General features: G+C 40.9%; 1 protein-coding gene across 5 annotated transcripts in view; it reads left to right on the top strand.

Moving 5' to 3' along the window:
- URGCP (upregulator of cell proliferation) overlaps positions 1-19,106 on the top strand; it is a 72,309-nt gene that overhangs the window by 37,618 nt on the left and 15,585 nt on the right. For 2 of the 5 annotated variants that reach the window (XM_058534698.1, XM_058534695.1), the window contains exons 2-3: positions 14,107-14,133; positions 14,437-14,507. Coding sequence is in view for 2 of the 5 variants with exons in the window: in XM_058534695.1 (XP_058390678.1) it covers positions 14,107-14,133; positions 14,437-14,507 (98 nt within the window). In the remaining 3 variants the exon portion in view is untranslated. Of the gene's footprint in view, positions 1-14,106; positions 14,134-14,436; positions 14,540-19,106 lie in introns of those variants that run through there. The other 3 variants (XM_058534699.1, XM_058534696.1, XM_058534697.1) reach the window with 2 other exon arrangements.

The following is a 19,106-nucleotide window of genomic DNA, read 5'->3' as shown; positions in this document are numbered from 1 at the left end:
TTGTTATAATATCTGACATCTGTTTGTCCTCATGTGCTGCTTGATGGAAACTTTTCACATGTTTTCTCAGGCAGTCCCCACTGCTGCATAATGAGTTTTAAACTTTCAAAGTATGTGCTCACCCTGCAGGGGTGGGATGGCCCCTAGTTTTGGCTTGGGTTTTGTTGTGGGTTGAATTGTGTCCCCCCTGAAACATACGTTGGAGTCGTAACCCCTAGTACCTGTGAATGTGACCTTTTTGGAAATCGGCTCTTTGCAGATGTGATTGTTAAGATGAGGTCATACTGCATTAGGGTGGGCGATGATCCAATGACTGGCATCCTTATAAGAAGCAGAGAAGAGAAACAGACGCAAATGGGGGAGAACGCCACCTCAAGACAAGGCAGAAACAATACAGCTGTAAAGAGCCACACATACACTGTATTAGTTTGCTAGGGATGCTGTAACAAAGTATCACAAACCGGATGGCTTAAAGTATCTGTATGCTAGGAGTCAGAAAGATGTCAGCAGGGTTGGTTCCTTCTGGAGGCTATGAGGAAGAGTCTTTCCCATGCCTCTCTCCTAGCTTTTGGTGGCTGCCAGCAATCCTTGGTATTCCTTGGATTGTAGATGCTTCACTCCAATCTCTGCCTCCATGGTCATACGTTTTTCTCCCCATGTATCCAAATTTTCCTCTTATAAGGATACTAGTCATTGCATTAGGGGCCTACTGTACCCCGATATGACCTCATCTTAATTTAACTGATTACATCTGCAAAGACCCTATTTCCAAATAAGGTCACATTCACTTGACCGGGGTTAGGACTTGAGCCTCTCTTTTTGGGGGACACAGTTCAACCCATAACACATATCAAGAGAGTTTGAACAGATTTTTTACTGATTTAGTGAGGCTTTCTGGGCAGAACATCTGGCTTGGGGTTTTGTTTTGGGGGTTGTAATGGGGTGAGGGTCCCCAGCCAGCACCAAAGGAGGGAATCCCTAGGCTCTCTCGTCAGCTGGCCCAGATAGGGGGTGGGAGGGAAAGTGACAGGTCTTGAAAGCTGTCAGCATCAAACAGCAAAAATTGTGTCAGACTCTATTATCCAAAGCAATTAATAATACATTGTTGACTACACTATGGTGAGCAATTGTACCTGTATTTATCTAGACTCTTCCTGTTTGGAATGTTTTCTATGCTATCTTGTTTTTTTGGTACCGCCCATTGAAAGAGCTGGGTTTGTTGCTAAGAATTAGCCTTGCTTGCAAGGTTTGGACAGTTTATTCTGGGCATTGAGGGACACTGTCCAAGGAGGGCCTGTCTCTGAGGTGATAGCAAGCATCTCCATTTTCAGAGGTGGGTCAGTGTGCATTGAACACCCTGGTCTCCTGTATCAGAATCTCCAGGTGTAAGTTGTCAACTTAAAAAGTGAATTGGCCATTTGTTTTACCCACAAGAAGAGTTTATTCAGAAACAACCAAAAGACTTCCAATTCAGGTTATGCAAGCTATGGCAGACCATAGGCAAATCTGCAGAGCAAAGGAGGGGAGCTTGCTTTTATAGGGAAAGAGGGGGTTGGGGTGGGAAGGGGCTGTAATAAACAGAAAGGGCACTGGAGGAAATTGGGAGTCCAAAGTGTAGAGGCTTCCCACTGGTTGGGGTGCATCTCTTGTTGGCTGTGCTGTTGCCAGGTGGAGAGAGAAATCTTTCTTCCTCCTGCTGAGTAGTAAAGTAGTAAACACCTTCCTGGGCGAGATGCAAGCGTAATTCTCTTCCTGTTGGGAGTGATTGGTGATGTGTAATGGCACATGAGAGCTCCCCCTACAGCCTTCCCAACTCCAATTTAGTTGAGGTTTCTTTGATTAATTCCACATTTTCCTTTTGATCAAGATCTTTCTCTGAAAGTTCTCTGCACATAGTGGTCTTGTCCCTCGGTGCCAGGAAGACATTTCCTGGTTATTGTGTCCCATGTTATAGGGAAAGTACACAGTGATTAGAAACCATTTAGGCCACATGTGAGTAACAAGGAAGATTAGGAGGGAGAACTCTCCCAGGCATTTCCCATTTAAAGTCTATATTTCATCAAGGTCATAAGCATTGGCGATGATCTTGAATTGCTGAGCCAGCATCACCTTATTGGGCACATAATTTTTACAGAGGTTCAACAGGTAATAGGTACAGAACTTCACAACAAGTATACAGAGTAACATTAAGAGCAATACTACAGGCGTAGTTTGCAGGATGGCTCTAAACCAGGAGCCCAGACCTGGAGGTAACCAGCTGAACAAATCAAAAGACAGTGAGTTGTTAGGTGAAATTGGTTGTAGCCAATGTGCTTGCTCTCTAATTTTATGTAATTGGGTTTCCACTTCCCCAGAGGCATTTATTCATGTGTAACAGGGGGTGTTTGCCACTGCACAGACACCTCCTTGCTCAGCAAGTAGATACTCAAGAGCTGTACAATTATCCAAAACTACCTTGACCAATGAGGTAAGCGACTATTGCTGAGCTGAAATTGCCCTGGCTGCGGAGTTCGCCAACTCTTCTAGTGTCAGGGAGAGATTCCTGATCATTTGTTCATTGGCACTCACTCCAGTTTGTGGAAAGAAAGCTCTCCCAGCAAAGGCAAACCCAAAATCACATATGCCTCCTGGAAGTTCTTGTTGAAAGTGGTTTTAGTGATTTATGGAACAGGCCAATGAGAGGTTTCTGTTTGATTATGGAGAGAGAATAGGACAGTGAATACAGCAAGGGCACACTGTCCTTGTATTCTCCAGCTGTCAAAGTAATGAGCTGCCCAAGCATAAAGGTCATTACCAAAACTTCCACATATGAAGGTGTAACCAAGGGGTGTACATAAGGCTCCTGCATAACCGGGGGTATCTGTAGACTCATTCATTGGCGTAGAGGCATTTGCGTTATCCAACCAAGGCTCAGACATTATATTGTTAAATACTGAGAGGTTGCCTAAATATATGGGTAGATCAAGAAATTTACAAATGGCCTGGGTTACGTTGGCAGTCCTACAGAATTTTTCATACAGATATTCAAAAGATCTCATTTTTGCCACCCAAGGTTGAGTTAAATTACAGCAAGGGACAAGTTTAGGTGTGCTTAGCACCGACTCTATAAAATAGGCCTGCAGAACAATTTAAACAGACAATGGCATCTGGAATCCCATTAAAATTAGTCACAGGATGAACTAAAGGGTCATTACTGTCTTGGACAGAAGGAGGTTTCTGATGGCAAATCCAGCAATCAGAGAGGTTTCCGCTTTTTGCAGGGGATTGGAAAATGTGGACAAGAGCATTGTCCTTTCAGGAAAAAGAGAGAAAAGAAACAACAGTGGGAAGAGGGTATACAGGCCTGGTCTAGTCATCTTGAGAAAGCTATCTGCCTCAGATGTTGGCTGCTTCTCTTCCTAGTCAATTTGATTTAGAGGTCCCAAGCATTTTTACAGAATCAGATGTCAGGTGAAGCCTTCTTTAGCTATGAGATGTGTACCCAAGGCTCAAGTCTCTGAAGTTTGGCTGCCATCTGGGTAGTGAGGAGGACTTAGTATAGATCCTTCCAAGGATATTTCAAGGGCAGTAAAAATTGGAAATGTTAGTTTGGAGAATTGTAGCCAGACATTTAAAGAAATTAGAAGAATTTAGGATCCAGTCTAGCTTATAGGTATATAACAAAACCTTAAAGACAATTAGTAGGACTAGAATTTAATATCTACAAAGGTGCAAACATAATTTCTCTCTCCACAATTACCCCCATTTTTTTTTTTAACAATTTTGTTTATTTATTTATTTTTTTCTGTGAGGAAGACCAGCTCTGAGCTAACATCTATTGCCAATCCTCCTCCTTTTTTTTTTTCCCCAAAGCCCCAGTAGATAGTTGTATGTCATAGTTGCACATCCTTCTAGTTGCTGTATGTGGGACGCCGCCTCAGCATGGCCGGAGAAGCGGTGCGTCGGTGCGCACCCGGGATCCGAACCCGGGCCACCAGTAGTGGAACGCGCGCACTTAACCACTAAGCCACAGGGCCAGCCCAACCCCCATTTTTATTAAAAATAATCATAGTAAAACTAATTTGTTGTATTAAACTTGGGCTAATTATTTATATACATGCAGCATGACTAGTGATTGACTATATAAGCTCACTTTTTAAAGACTATTTTGCTGGAAATAATCTATCTACCTTGTAAGAAAGGTACTAGATAGATTTTTCCAAGGAGTTCCTTAAAGCTATCTGGTCATCTCTGAGTCTATATACATCTCTCTTGAATATGATAATCTGGTCAAAGTCATGGTATAATTAGCCAATATTTCCAATTATGTCCTGTTATAAGGAGACTAGATTCTCTTTGAATTTATGCCAATACATATATTGTCATGAAGAGAATACTTAAGAGTTTCCAAATTCTGCAGGGATCCAGTAGGGAGAGAAAGATAAATGCTTCAACTTTTGTTGCAAAGATACGCTTCACCAAATGGCTGTAAATTATAGATAGCTTAAAGGAGAGGAGAAAAAAGGGATCCTTTACATCCAGAAAACAAAACATTAAAGCAGTCAGTTTTCCATTTGAGTTTTAGAAATTCTTATCCAGTTCAGTGTTATGATCTTAAAGTTATCAAAAACTTTTGTTCCAGAGTACTTGTCAAAGTCTTTTCCATGAGTCTCTTTGAAGATGAAACATATTTGTAAAAGCATCAGCATTGTAAAACAATAACTGTGAATGACAAAAGACGTAAAAAAAAGGCAATAGATAGGCATCAGATGAGGGTTCATTATAATACAACTGAAAAGGAAATTTGGATATTTTTGTGACATATGTTTTTAGATAGTAAGTAGAATTACAAGTGATAACATTATATCTATTTGACCAAAGTAACAATAGAAGATTTCAAAGGCAAATACAGAAGGTTACATAGTTGTAAGCAAAACTTAACTTCTTTAACATTAAGAAAGCTTAGTTTTCCTAAGTACAGTCATATGTTGCTTAACGACAGGGATACATTCTGAGAAATGTGCCATTAGGCAATTTTGTCATTGTGCGAACATCATAGAATGTACTCACACAAACCTAGATGGTATAGCCTACTACACACCTAGCCTATATGGTACAAATCTTATGGGACCACCGTCATATATGCGTTGACCAAAAACGTTGTTATGCAGCGCATGACTGTAATTAAAGACCTGATAAAAACAACACAGGAAGTTATTTTGATACAACACAAAATCTCTGTTTTCTAGGTATATTACTTAAAAGGTAAAGAAGCTTTTACAGTGTTATTAAAAGTAGACTAATAGGCCAAGAAAACCTTGTCCTCTCACAGAAAAGAAAGCCACATTTTAATTTTGCATCAGCTTATTTCTGATATTAAAACTCATTCACTCCGATCTTAGCCAGTCCTGACCACACATAAAATTCCTTTCCCAAGATTCCTTTCCATAAACTTCCTACAACTGTCTTTTACATTCAGATTTTGTCCTATGTTTTCCTCTTTCCCATTCTGAAATAACCAGCCTCTCTGTAGGACAAAATTGCTTTTTTTCTCCCCTTCAACAAAATGCATTTCTATTCCTCATACCGTCTTTTACCAAAACACACATCCTACTTTCCTTGCATACTGAGATATTTCCCTTTTTGTTTATAGTAGCTTTAGTTACATATCTTAGAATTCTTAACCCTTAGAATCCTTAATTTCTAGTGAAAACTAAGAAGTAAGCAGTTGTGGACTGGCACATTTATAACCTTTCGATGTGGCACAAGACTCGGTTACTAACAGACCCAAATTTACCTTTAGTATCTTTGCAATAGGAAGCCAAAAGTGGATGAACCTATGTTCAGTAGTTAATGTTTTAGTATTTTATCTTGTTTGGAAAATGATCCAGATATTCAATGAAATTCCATCATTTAATTTAACTTAGCAAAACTCTAAAGTCTCAAGTTACCAAAAAGATTTTGGAAGCTATTTTTAAGCACACATACGATAAAATATAATTATTGCTCCTAAAAACTCTTGTCCCAGTTTCATCTATCTAAATCATTTGTTTCCAACAATTATGTTTAGATTACTCACAAAAACTTTGTGTGACATTAAAGCAGTTAGCCATCATCTAAAGTTATTTTTCTTGCTGACAAATTTTGCAACAGAGATAACATGGACTTAATAAACCCAGGTAGAATGAAAGTTGTGTCTGCATTATATTCAGTGTTGATAACTCTAAAGACATGCTTGTTTCAATTAAACCAACAATCCTAAGCTAGCTTTTATTTACTAAAGATTAATTCCAGATCATGTAAATGTGGAAAGCATTTGGGTTAGTTTCTATATTTCTGAGAGTATACTTGGTTTATATAAATGCTTCATTTTCTTTATGACAATTAAATAGAGCTCTTTACAAATTAATTTTGGCAATATCATCTGAAGGTTAAAAAAAATCACATGTATATATCATACATCCGTAGACACATAGACATAATACAGAGATCTTACAGCTCTTGTTTCAAAAATCTTAGCCATGTCTCAGTTACAAAACTCAAAGGAAGAGTTGGATCCAAATTGTTGCTGGCAGATAGACTAAGTTAGGTTACCTGCTCAGATGGCCAAAGAATCTTTTCTTGTGTGTGAGGAAGATCAGCCCTGAGCTAACATCCATGCCAGTCCTCCTCCTTTTTCTCCCCAAAGCCTCAGTAGATAGTTGTATGTCATAGTTGCACATCCTTCTAGTTGCCGTATGTAGGACGCAGCCTCAGCATGGCTGGATGAGCGGTGGGTCAGTGTGCACCCAGGATCCGAACCCCGGGCCGCCAATAGCGGAGCGCGCACTTAACCGCTAAGCCACGGGGCCGGCCCCAAGAATCTTTTTTTTTTTAACTGAAGATTTTTATTTGCATGCTGTCAAATTTTAGAACTTTTTCCCCCTTTTGACAGGAAGAAATTCCAGCGTGGTATTTTTCTAATTAATCTTGGCCTAATAAATGAATAAGAGTGGAGGAGCAGAAGAGAAAGAGGAAGATGACATCAGGGGTGAAGCCTGAACACAAGATGGCTGCTGGGGCAGAGTCTGAGATAAAAGAGTCTGGGAAGACAAACAAGATGGCACCTGAGTCAAAGAAGAAGGTGGAGGGGCCGGCCTGGTGGCTTATGGGTTAGGTGCACGTGCTCTGCTGCAGCGGCTCGGAGTTCGCAGGTTCAGATCCTGGGCGCACACCGACGCACTGCTTATCAAGCCATGCTGTGGCAGCGTCCCATATAAAGTAGAGGAAGATGGGCACAGATGTTAGCCCAGGGCCAGTCTTCCTCAGCAAAAAAGAGGAGGATTGGCATCAGATGTTAACTCAGGGCTGATCTTCCTCACAAAAAAACGAAGAAGAAGAAGGTGGAGGGGAACATGAGGCTTCTGAAGCCATTTTGTTCTCCCTCAGTTTTTTAGTTCTCTTGGCTAATTTAGACACATTATCTTGTAGTGAGGCAATTTTAGAGTCTTGTGCACATTTGGAACCCTCCAGGTCCCAATTAAAATAAACATATCATTCATTTTGTTTAATTTTAGAGCCATGATCTTCCAATTTGCTTTTATGAAAAACAAGTTTGGGGAGATCAAAAGTGTGCTATAATGGCCATTGTCATTCCAGACGACTCTTGGTCTGTTTAGCCCACTTAGTTAAAAATGTGTATGTGGGGATCCCATGTTTCTTAAACATAAACCTGGCCAGGGTCCCTGAAGGAGGGTTTCCCTCAGAACATTTAGATGACTGGGATCCCATTTCTGAAATTCCTTTGAAAACCCAAGAAAGTTGCTAGATTCCTAGCCCTGATTCCAAAAGGAATCTGAAAACCAAAGAAAATTCCTGGATTCTCAGCAGGCTCAATCCCCAAAGGAAATCCTTCTACTGCACTCTTCAGAAAATAACTGACTACTCCCCAAGAGTGAAGCCTTGAACTCAAGGACAGAGCCTTGAACTAGGAAGGACAAAGTCCCTTCCCCAAGAGGATAAAGCCTCTCCTGATCCCAAATAAAGTAGGAGAGCTCAAAATGCAAAGGGTGTGGAGCTCAGAATCCAAGAGGAGATTCACTAAACCAAAAGTAGATGGTGACTCACAGAAGCGATGAGCACAAGGGGCTCAGTATGGGTACCTTGCCCGATTCTGGGGCTTGCTGTCTCTCAGGGGTTGCCTCCTTTGGACCCCACTTTCAGACACCATTTATGTCAACTGAAAAAGTGGATTGGCCAGTTGTTTTACCCACAAAATGACTTTATTTGGGAACAACCAAAAGAATTGCAATTTGGGATATGCAGGCTGTGGCAGACCATAAGCAAATCTGAAGATGGAAGGAAGGGAGCTTGCTTTTTTTTTTTTTTTTTTTTTTTAATTTTTATTTATTTATTTTTCCCCCAAAGCCCCAGTAGATAGTTGTATGTCATAGCTGCACATCTTTCTAGCTGCTGTATGTGGGATGCCGCCTCAGCGTGGCCGGAGAAGCAGTGCGTTAGTGTGCACCCGGGATCCGAACCTGGGCGCCGGCAGCGGAGCGCGCGCACTTAACTGCTAAGCCACTACGCTGGCCCAGGGAGCTTGCTTTTATAGGGAAAGAGGAGGAGTGGGGAGGGGCTGTAATAAAAAGTCCATTGGAGGAAACTGGGAGTCCAAAGTATAGAGGCTTCCCATTGGCTGGGGTGCTGCAGCCTCTCGTTGGCTGGGCTGTTGCCAAGCAGAGAGAAATCTTCCTTCCTCCTGTTGGGTAGTGAAGTAGTCAACACCCTTCTGTCCAGATGCAAGTGTACAGTCTCTTCCTGGTTGGAGTAATTGACGATGAATGATAGAGCCTGAGGGCTCCCCTTACAGGCCTTCCTGACTCTAATTTACATGAGGTTTCTCTTATTAGTTCCACAAAGTAGAAAAGCTCCTCAGGTAATTCTGTTGGGCAGTTGGAAAAAGAGAGAAACAGGGCAAGGACAAGATGCCTTGTCCTGTCTCCTAAAGAGGCAGCCCGTGAGGCAGGTGGCCTGGAGTTGTCGGGGCCTGGTTCTGCCTGCTAGACTTGAAAGGAGCCCTGTGGACAGTCAGGGCGTCTGCTTGCCAACTTAGTGCGAAAGAATTGCTAGACACACGGGATCAGATCACCCCTTTCCCTGAGCAGAAGTCTGTGTGGGGAGGTGCCCCCAGGAGGGAAGGCGAGCCATGGCGCCGTCACGACATGAGGCCACAGGCCTGGGCAGCATAGAGACCGGGAGCCCATGCCCATGCCGGGCCTCGGCTGCTGGCTCCCAGGCAGTGCCTGAGCTGGGTTCCGCTTTTGGCTCCAGGCCCTGGGTTCTTGAGAGGACCAGTGTGGGCCTCAGGAGAAGACTGAAACCTAAATAGCCCCTAGTAAGGGAGTAAAACGGGGCACATAGAACGTAGTCCTGTATGTCATTTAATGGAATGAGCTATAGCAACATGAATAGATTAAAAGGGGGAGAGGATTGGTTAACATATTGAGTAATTTTCAGAGAGCAAAGGCATTTTCTTGGTTCTTTTCTATATTTTATTCTTGTATTTTTGGAATCAGAAAAAGATATTAATGATGTTAGTAATTTTCAAAAACTGCTTTGCAGAAAGCCCCCTTGCCCGTGTCTGGGGCCATTGGAAGTGCTGTTGGGTTGTGCGGTCTTGGTCTGGCCTGCTTGTGGACAGGCAGGAGGCGGCTTAGCAAGGCTGCGTGCTTAGAAAAGTGGGCAGATAGTCTGGTTTTTATGATTTTTATAATTACTAGCTGTAATTATGAGTTACCTAAAACCTATCCAAGCCTTAAAAATAACGAGCCAGGGCCGGCCCGCGGCCTAGCGGTTAACTGCGCGCCCCGCTGCTGGCGGCCCGGGTCGGATCCTGGGCACGCAGTGACGCGCCGCTTCTCCGGCCATGCTGAGGCGGCGTCCCACATACAGCAACTGGAAGGATGTGCAGCTATGACATACAGCTATCTACTGGGGCTTTGGGGAAAAAAAGGAGGAGGATTGGCAGTAGACGTTAGCTCAGAGCCGGTCTTCCTCAGCAAAAAGAGGAGGATTAGCATGGATGTTAGCTCAGGGCTGATCTTCCTCACAAAAAAAAAAAAAAAAAAAAGAGCCAGAGGGAACCAGAAGATTCATGTTTGGGTTCTGGCTATGTGCTTGCTAGCTTGGTGATGCTGGGCAAATCCCTTGGCCTGACCTCCTTGATTCCTGTTTCCACCTTGCAGGATGGTTTCGGGTATTATATTAATCAGCTCAGGCTGCCATAACAAAGTACTACAGACTGAATTAACAGACATTTATTTCTCGCAGTTCTGGAGGTTGGAAGTCCCAGATCATAGTGTGAGCAGATTCAGTTTCTCCTGAGGCCTCTCTCCCTGGCTTGTGGACAGCCCCCTTCTTGCTGTGTCCTCATGTGGCCTTTTCTGTGCGCCCGCAGAGAGCAAGCTCGTATAGAGGTGTCCTCCTCTTACAGGACACGGATCCCATCAGATCAGTGCCCCACGCTTAGGACCTCATTCAAGCTTAATTACCCCCCTAAAGGCTCCATCTCCAAATACAGTCACATTGGGGGTTAGGCTTTCAACATAGGAATTTGAGGGGACACAATTTAGGCCATACAAGTATTGAAAGCAGAGTTGTAAATTAAAAAGCATTGGACAAAGGTGAGATTGTGTTGCTATTCTCTCCTCAAAGCTTGGCACTGCCTTCAGTTTATAACACAGGGACTCAATCAGGTGTGAAGTTTGTTGACAAGAATAAAGTATAGAATTCTATTTATTTATTTATTTATTTATTTATTATTTTTTTTGAGGAAGATCAGCCCTGAGCTAACATCCGTGCTAATCCTCCTCTTTTTGCTGAGGAAGACCAGCTCTGAGCTAACATCTATTGCCAATCCTCCTCCTTTTTTTTTTGGTTTCCCCAAAGCCCCAGTAGATAGTTGTATGTCATAGTTGCACATCCTTCTAGTTGCTGTATGTGGGACGCGGCCTCAGCATGGCCGGAGAAGCGGTGCGTTGGTGCACGCTCCGGACTGAACCGGGGCCGCCAGTGGCGGAGCGCGTGCACTTAATCGCTAAGCCATGGGGCTGGCCCTATTTATATTTTTATAAGTTAGCACAAACTCAAGGTTGTCCCTGTGATAGTGTCACTCTTGTTCCCTGCTTTCTCGTGTGGGAAGAAAGAGTTGAAGTTAAGCTCCTGTCCTGGGAACTACCTGGAGAGTGTGTCCTGAGAGCCCATGTGCAGTGGGAAGAGGCCTGGCAACGCCCTGGGCTGTAAATACCTGTCCTCTGGCCTCTGCCTGCCTGGGATCTCAGGCATGGTGCCACGGCTGCTGCCAGGCCAGGCCTGCTTCTTCCCCTCTGGGGAATGATTTTTAACCAATCATGTTGTTTTCTTTTTTAAGGTTACTTTTTTTTCTTATTACAAAAGCAATATATGTTCTTTACAGAAAAGTGAAGAGAAGACAATGAAAACTCCCATTTTTCAGGGTCAGATTAAGTCAGAGAGTTGCTTAGTGCTCTGCACTGTAAAGAGGCTAAAACAGCCATGAACACAGTGACCATTGTGGTTACTGGAACTCTCCTCAGAGCAGAGGACGAGACCCACAAGGAACATGCTGGAATAACAACCAAGGGTCCTGATACTTCCTCTAGGAGGGTGGATTTGATTTAACACACAATGTTTGTCTTGCTGATGAATTAAATGGAGCTGAGTTGCTTGTCTCTGAGGGGGCCTGCCCCAAACTACATTAAATACAGTATTGGGAGAACATTGGTTTGAAGAGCACCAGATTATCAAATCTTCTTGGGGCACCCACATATCTTATACTGGCCGTGACCCACCCCCCCACTGACAGCATCATTTTAATAGCTCTTTTAATTTTACTAAATCAATATATGCTTCTTCTATTGAAAAAAATTCAAATAAGACAAAATAAACTGATATCTTACTACCCAGAAATAACTAACCACTGTTAACTTTTTAAACTTTTTATTTGGAAGTAATTTCTACTTAGACATAAATTACAAAAATAAAAAGGTCCCTTATCCAAAGTCTCCTGTTCTTAACATTTTAGCTCATTTACCATTCTTTTTTTTTTTTTTTTTTAAAGATTTTATTTATTTATTTTTCCCCCCAAAGCCCCAGCAGATAGTTGTATGTCATAGCTGCACATCCTTCTAGTTGCTGTATGTGGGACGCCGCCTCAGCATGGCCGGAGAAGCGGTGCGTCGGTGCACGCCCGGGATCCGAACCCGGGCCGCCAGCAGCGGAGCGCGAGCACTTAACCGCTAAGCCACCGGGCCGGCCCATCATTTACCATTCTTATTTATCATTCTTTCTCTGTCTCTTGCCATCTCTCTCTATGTGTATATATGTGTATACACACATACACATATAAATGCACACATGTAATTTTCTTCTTAACTATTAGAGAATAAGTTGCATACATTATCACCCTTTATCCCTAAATTCTCCAGTGTCTATTTCCTAAGAATAGAGATACTCTCTTACATAACCACAGTAGTTATCAACATCAATACATTTAACATTTATGGCACCCATATTTCAGTTTTGTCAGTGGACCCCAAAATTTCTCCTTCTAGTTCAGGATCCAGTCTAGGATTAAGTATTGCATTTTGTTTTCATGTCTCTTAATCTGGAACATTTCTTCAATCATTTTTTGTCTTTTATGACATTCATACTTTGGGATAATACAGTTATCCACCTCTAGCATAATATTTCATTTTGGGTTTGTCCACATGATTACTTTAGTGTTCTACATTCTCAGCCAGAATACTGCATAGGTGATACTGTGTCCTTTCTCAGGGTACCACAGCTGGGAGCACACAATGGCCATCTGTCCCCACTGTCACTGGCTTTGGTCACCCAGTCAAGTATAAGTACTAGGTTTTTTTCTCCCTGGCACGTAATAAGCAGTCTGTGAGGAGACATTTTGAGACATATCTTGCTCCTCGTCAACATTTTCCTCCAAGAGCTGGTATTCGTTGACGTTTCTTGCTTGAACCAGTCTTGATTAAGATGGTTGCAAAACAATGCTATTCCAACTTCAGCACCCCTCCACATTAGCATTCTGTTGTAAGCAAGAACCTTCTTTTATCCCCCCATTTGTTTACCTATTTATTATCTAGATGGACTCATTAATTCCTATTTTTCATTGGTTTTTAATGAATTACTATATTTAATTATGTTCATGCTCAAATTGTCCCAGACTTGGCACTGGGAGCCCCTTCAAGCTGGCTTCTGTGTCCTGTGACATGCCCCAGCCCTTTATGGAGCACTTCCTTATTTTCTAAAATAAGATGCTCAGGTTCATCTCGTTCTTTCCCTGCCACAGCCCTGGAATCAGCCATTTCTCCAAGGAGACCTGTTGTCTTTTAGTGTGGAATGATATTAAAGGGTGCTTGGTGTGCTCACTGCTATGATAGTGTCTGTGGTTCTCCACCCTTACAGTGGACATAGCTAGGAAATACTTGCATGTATGCACAAATATGCATACACACATGCACACAAGCATGCATGGAAAAAGTCATGAGTTCACAATAGTACCTCCAATGCCAGTGTACCTCTGCGAGGTCTTTCTCTAATGTCCTCCATTCCTTATTTGTATGTCCTTTCTTCAACAGTGGAACTCTGGCTCCTGACAAAATCAACACATTTGCTCATTCCTGTGATATGCCTAAAATAGTTTATTCTTAAATGGACTATAGTTATCAAACATACTTAAAAGAATTCAGGTTCATCCCTCCCACCCATACTATTCACTTTTGATGAATATCCTTCTAGATCTCCCTATATACACCTATAGATAAATATACACAATTTTATTAAATTGTAATCACATTATACATATTGTTCTGTAACCTAACTTTCCACCCCCCACTAATGAACATATCATTAACATCATTCCATAACATATCATCCAACATCTTTTTGTCCACAAAATGAGATCCATAGAATATTTTGTAATGGTTGCAGAATAAGACTGTACCAAATAATTCCCTGCTATTGGACTTTACTTTAAAAGGCATCCAATTTTTCACTATTATATATAAAGCTGACATCAACGTCTTTGTAACTAAATCTTAATTATTTCCTTAGGATAGAAGTGGAATCACTGGTCAAAGGGTATGTACATTTTTATGTCTTTCTGAATGGCTATATTTATGCTCTGGCCCACAGTTTTTGAGAGTGCTGATTTTTCTAGACCAGTGTTTCTCAACTGTGGCTGCACATTAGAATCATTGAGGGCACTTTTAAAAGCAATGATGGCCAGTCCTGGCTCTGAGGTTCTGCTTTCGAGGATCTGGGGTGTGACCAGGATTTGTAGTTTTTAAAGGCTCCCCAAGAGATTTTGATATGCAGCCAATTTGATAGGTGAAAGTGGTATTTCATTATTTTAATTATAATTTTCTTCTGAAATTGTTTCAGACATTCAGATTTGGGAGAAGTGGCCCCAGAAATAAAGGCATCTGAGAGACGAACAGCTGTGGCCATTGCAGGTAAGGTTAGGCTTGGACCCACTCAGAAGCAGGTATGTTTCTTCTATCCCATTGGAATTCTGGATTCTAGCACTGCCCTGGGCTGGGGAGCACGGACCTCAAAAATAAATAAGCATGAGGCTTTTGTTTTTTGTTGTTGTTTTTTTTTTTATAAGAAGATTCTATCTAAGTGTCTTTGAAGCTTCCTTCATATATTCAAAATAGGATTCAGTTTTAAACAGGTAATTATCACAGTTTACCAGGAACACATCACTCCAATTTGAGTGTGTCATAACTGTCACCCTGAGTCATGTTTAGGGTGACTGTCTAGTTTCTAAACTGGGCACTTCTGAGAGTGAAAGCTGTGTGCTGTTTGGACAACAGGTATAAATTGGGAATGTCCTGGGCAGACTAGGGCTTGTGGTCTTCCTGGTCATGGTCCACATAAGCTGGTTTTTCTTTCTTGAAATTTGGGGAGTGGGGCTGTAGCTGCCCCTCATGACTTCAGCTTTAAGGTGTGGTGGCCACACTCTAGACATCTTAATTTCTCTTAGTAACTCATTTTGGATCTATCTCTCATTAATTTGGTGCTTCTCAAAAGGAATGTGTTGTATTGGATATTAATAGTGTTATGCAAAAATAACCCCACAAAAACATGTAAATAAGTTTGGGTTAGTCAAATTTTGTTTTATTTTATTCATTCAAACAAATATTTATTGACTACTTACTAGGTACTGGCATTGTGTATGTAGTAAACAATAATGAATGAAATGGCCAAAAATCTTTGTCTTAATGGAACTTAAATTCTAGAAGGTAGGCACTATGGAAATTAATGACCAGTTGGTCAAGTTTTATAGCAAAGTTGGGATCAAGCAGTAATTGCCCAAAGTCCTTCTCTTTCTCAAGATCTAGAATCATGCTCTTCAGTACAGTAGCCACTAGGCACACAATTTAAAATTAAACAAAATAAAAAATTCAGGTCCTTAGCCACACTAGCCATATTTCAAGTGCTCAGTAGCCATGTAGCTAGTGGCTGCATATTGAACAGTGCAGATATAGAACATTTCCGTCATCACAGGAAGTTCTATTGGAGAGTGTTGCTCTAGAAAAACAGGAAAGAAAGCTTGGGGGTGGGCTGACGAAAAGGAATTACCTTACTGGATGCCTACTGTGAAGTACGTTGTCTTATTTAGTTTTTAATGACAACCTCATAAGGTAGTTATTATCGGTCTTTTGTTTCATTTGAGGAAACTGAGGCTCAGAGACACTCTGGTCCTTCCCCAAAGTTCTCTTTAGTGAATAAGCCTCCTGTAATTATTTTTAAAAATTTTCTTCCTGAGGTACGTGAATTCCTCTTCCACATATATTTTATTTTTAAGACTTAAAGCAAGCTCTTCAATCTGTAGGATTAAAAAAAAAAGTTGTACTAAAGTATAATATACATATGGAAAAGTGCCCATATTACAAATGTATAGCTTGATAAATTTTCACAAACATGAACTGACCTATGTTAACCAGCATCCAGATGCAGAAGCCAAACAAAACCATCACCCCAGCTGCTCCCCTTCTAATCACTTCCCACCCCTCCACTGCCAGGGGTAAACACTCTCCCAACTTCTAAAAGCATAGATTAGTTTTGCCTGGTTTGTGCTTTATAGAATCTTCCTATAGAATTTATTTACCTTATCTCAAGTCTGAGGAGTCTACTTCATAGCTCATTCTTTTAAAATAAATTTAAAAACCATTTAAGAGGATTGGGAAGATGGTGGAACAGGAGGCACGGAGAATCCTTCTCCCCACCTGGACAACAACTGCAGCAGCAGAATCTGTATGATGGAACTATTCTGGAACTCGGGAGTCTGTTGAAGGCTTGCAACTTCCAGGGGGAGACTTGGAGGGTAAATTGCAGTTAATTTTGGTCAATTTCAGCTCTTAGCACAGTAGCAGCTACCTGTCTCCCACTCCCAGCCAAGTGGCAGGCAGCTGTGCACATGATGCTGGAGCAGCTTGCAGGAGCCAGGGCAGGCAAAAAGAACCCTGTCTTCCAAATACTGGGGATATGCTCTCATTGCTCGTTGCTCCTTCTGATCACAGAGGTGCGGACAAAGAGGGGGGCAGCCATTGTTGTTGCTCCTCCCCCCATAGTTGCACCTCTCCCCTCCTCCTCCAGCTGAAATGACTTCCAAGGGATTTAAAAGACCAACACTCTTACCTCCTTCACTTATTGCTTTTTCCTTTTTGGGAGCCAGACATTAAAAACAACTACATATACAGGGAAAATTAAAAAGTGACTGTACATGCCCAGGGAAAGGCTCAGAAAAGACCTGAGAAGACCTTAAGTTTACACCTCAGACTGATCCTCAGCACAGAGACAGCCTATAACAATCAAAAAAACTAAAACAATAACAAAAGACAGCAAACCCTGGGGAAGGGAGAGAATCTGATTTCCAGAGTTACCACATTGTTAGATTCAAATGTCCATGTTCAACAAAAAGTCATAAGGCATACAAAGAAACAGGAGAACATGGCCCATTCAAAGGAAAATAAATAATACAACAGAATCTGTCCTTGAAGACTTATTGGAAGATATATTAGACAAAGACTTTAAAATAATGGTCTTAAAGATGCTGAAAGAACTAAAGGAAGATGTGGAGCAAGTCAAGAAAATGATATGAACAAAATGGAAATATCACTAAAGAGAAAACCTAAAAAGAAACCAAAATGAAATTCTGGAACTGAAAAGTACAATAACTGAAATGAAAAAATCACTAGAAGGATTTAAAGGCAGATTTGAGTGGGCAGAACAATGAATCCGAGAACTTGAAGATAGGACGATGGAAATTATTGAGGTTGAGGAATAGAAAGAGAAAAGATTGAAGAAATGTAAGTACAGCCTAAGAAACCTATGGGACACCATAAAAAGGATCAAGATACGCATTGTGGGAGTCCCAGAAGGAGAATAGAGAGAGAAAGGGGCAGAGAGAATATTTGAAGAAATAATGGCTGAAAACTTCCCAATTTAAAGAAAGACGTGAACATAAACATCCATGAAGCTCAATGATCCCAAGTAAGATGAATTCAAAGAGCCCACACTGAGACTCATTATAATTAACTTTCAAAAGGCTAAGCCAAAGGGAAAATCTTGAAACAAGCAAGAGAAAAGCCAATCATCACATACAAGTGATCCTCAAAGAGATTTTCTGCAGATTCTCATCAGAAACTTTGGAGGCCAGGTGATAGTGGGCAGATATATTCAAAATGCTAAAAGAAAAAAACAGTCAACCAAGAATCCTAAATCCAGCAAAACTGTCCTTTAGAAGTGAGAGAGAAGTCAAGACATTCCCAGATAAACAAAAGCTGAGGGAGTTCATGACCACTGGACTTTCCCTGCAAGAAACGCTCAAGGGAGTCCTGCAAGGTGAAATGAAGGGACACTAGACAGTAACCTGAAGCCATGTGGAGAAGTAAAGATCTCAATAAAGGTAAATATATGGGCAATTATAATAACTAGTATTATTGTAACAAGTTTGTAACTGTACTTTTTGTTTTCTACATGATTTAAGAAACTAATACACTTAAGGAAAAAAATTAATAATGTAACAGCTAGTATTACTGTAACTTTGGTTTGTAATTCCAAATCTTGTTTTCTACATAATTTAGGAGACCATGAATTTTAAAGAATTATTTAGTTTATGTTTGGTGGCACACATTGTATAAAGATGTAATTTTGTGATATCAACAACCAAAAAGGGGTAGGGACAGAGTGTAAAGGAGCAGAGTTTTTGTATATTACTGAAGTTAAACTGCTATAAATTCAAAATAGAATGTTATAACTTTGGGATGTTAATGTCACCCCTATGGCAACCACAAAGCAAATAGCTATAGAATATACACAAAAGGAAATTAAGAAGGAATTTAAACATTTCACTACAAAAAATCAACTGAACACAAAAAAAGATAGGAATGTAGGAAATGAAGGACAAAAAAAGTGATATCACAAATAGCACAATGAGGGAAGTCCTGCCTTATCAGTAATTCTTTAAATGTAAATGGATAAACTCTACAATCATAAGGCAGAGATTGGCAGAATGGATCAAAACACATGATCCAACTATATGCTGTCTCCAAGAGACTCACTTGAGATCCCAAAACATTAAACCATTTGAAAGTGAAAGGATGGAAAAAGATATTCCAGGCAAATAGTATATGGTATAGAGCAGCTCTGGTATAGAGCAGCAGTGGCTATACCAATATAAGACAAAATAGACTCTAAATCACAAAAGGTATAAGAGACAAAGAAGAACATTATATACTAGTAAAAGGCTGAATACAGCAAGAAGATATAACAGTTATAAACATTTATGCATCTAATGGAAGACCATCAAAATATTTGAAGCAAAAACTGACAGAATTAAAGAGAGGGATTGACAGTTCTACAATAAGAGTTGGAGACTTTAATACCTTACTCACAATAATGGATAGAACAACCAGACAGAAAATAAGTAAGGAAACAGAGGATTTAAACAACACGGTAAACAACTAGATCCAACAGACATATACAAAACACTCTGCCCAACAAGAGCATACACATTCTTCTCAAGCATACATGGGACATTTAGC

This window comes from Diceros bicornis, chromosome 41 (genome assembly GCF_020826845.1).
Source record: "Diceros bicornis minor isolate mBicDic1 chromosome 41, mDicBic1.mat.cur, whole genome shotgun sequence".
Classification (NCBI taxonomy): domain Eukaryota; kingdom Metazoa; phylum Chordata; class Mammalia; order Perissodactyla; family Rhinocerotidae; genus Diceros; species Diceros bicornis.
The sequence above is the reverse complement of the archived record's forward strand: the minus strand, read 5'-3'. Positions and strand labels throughout refer to the sequence as shown.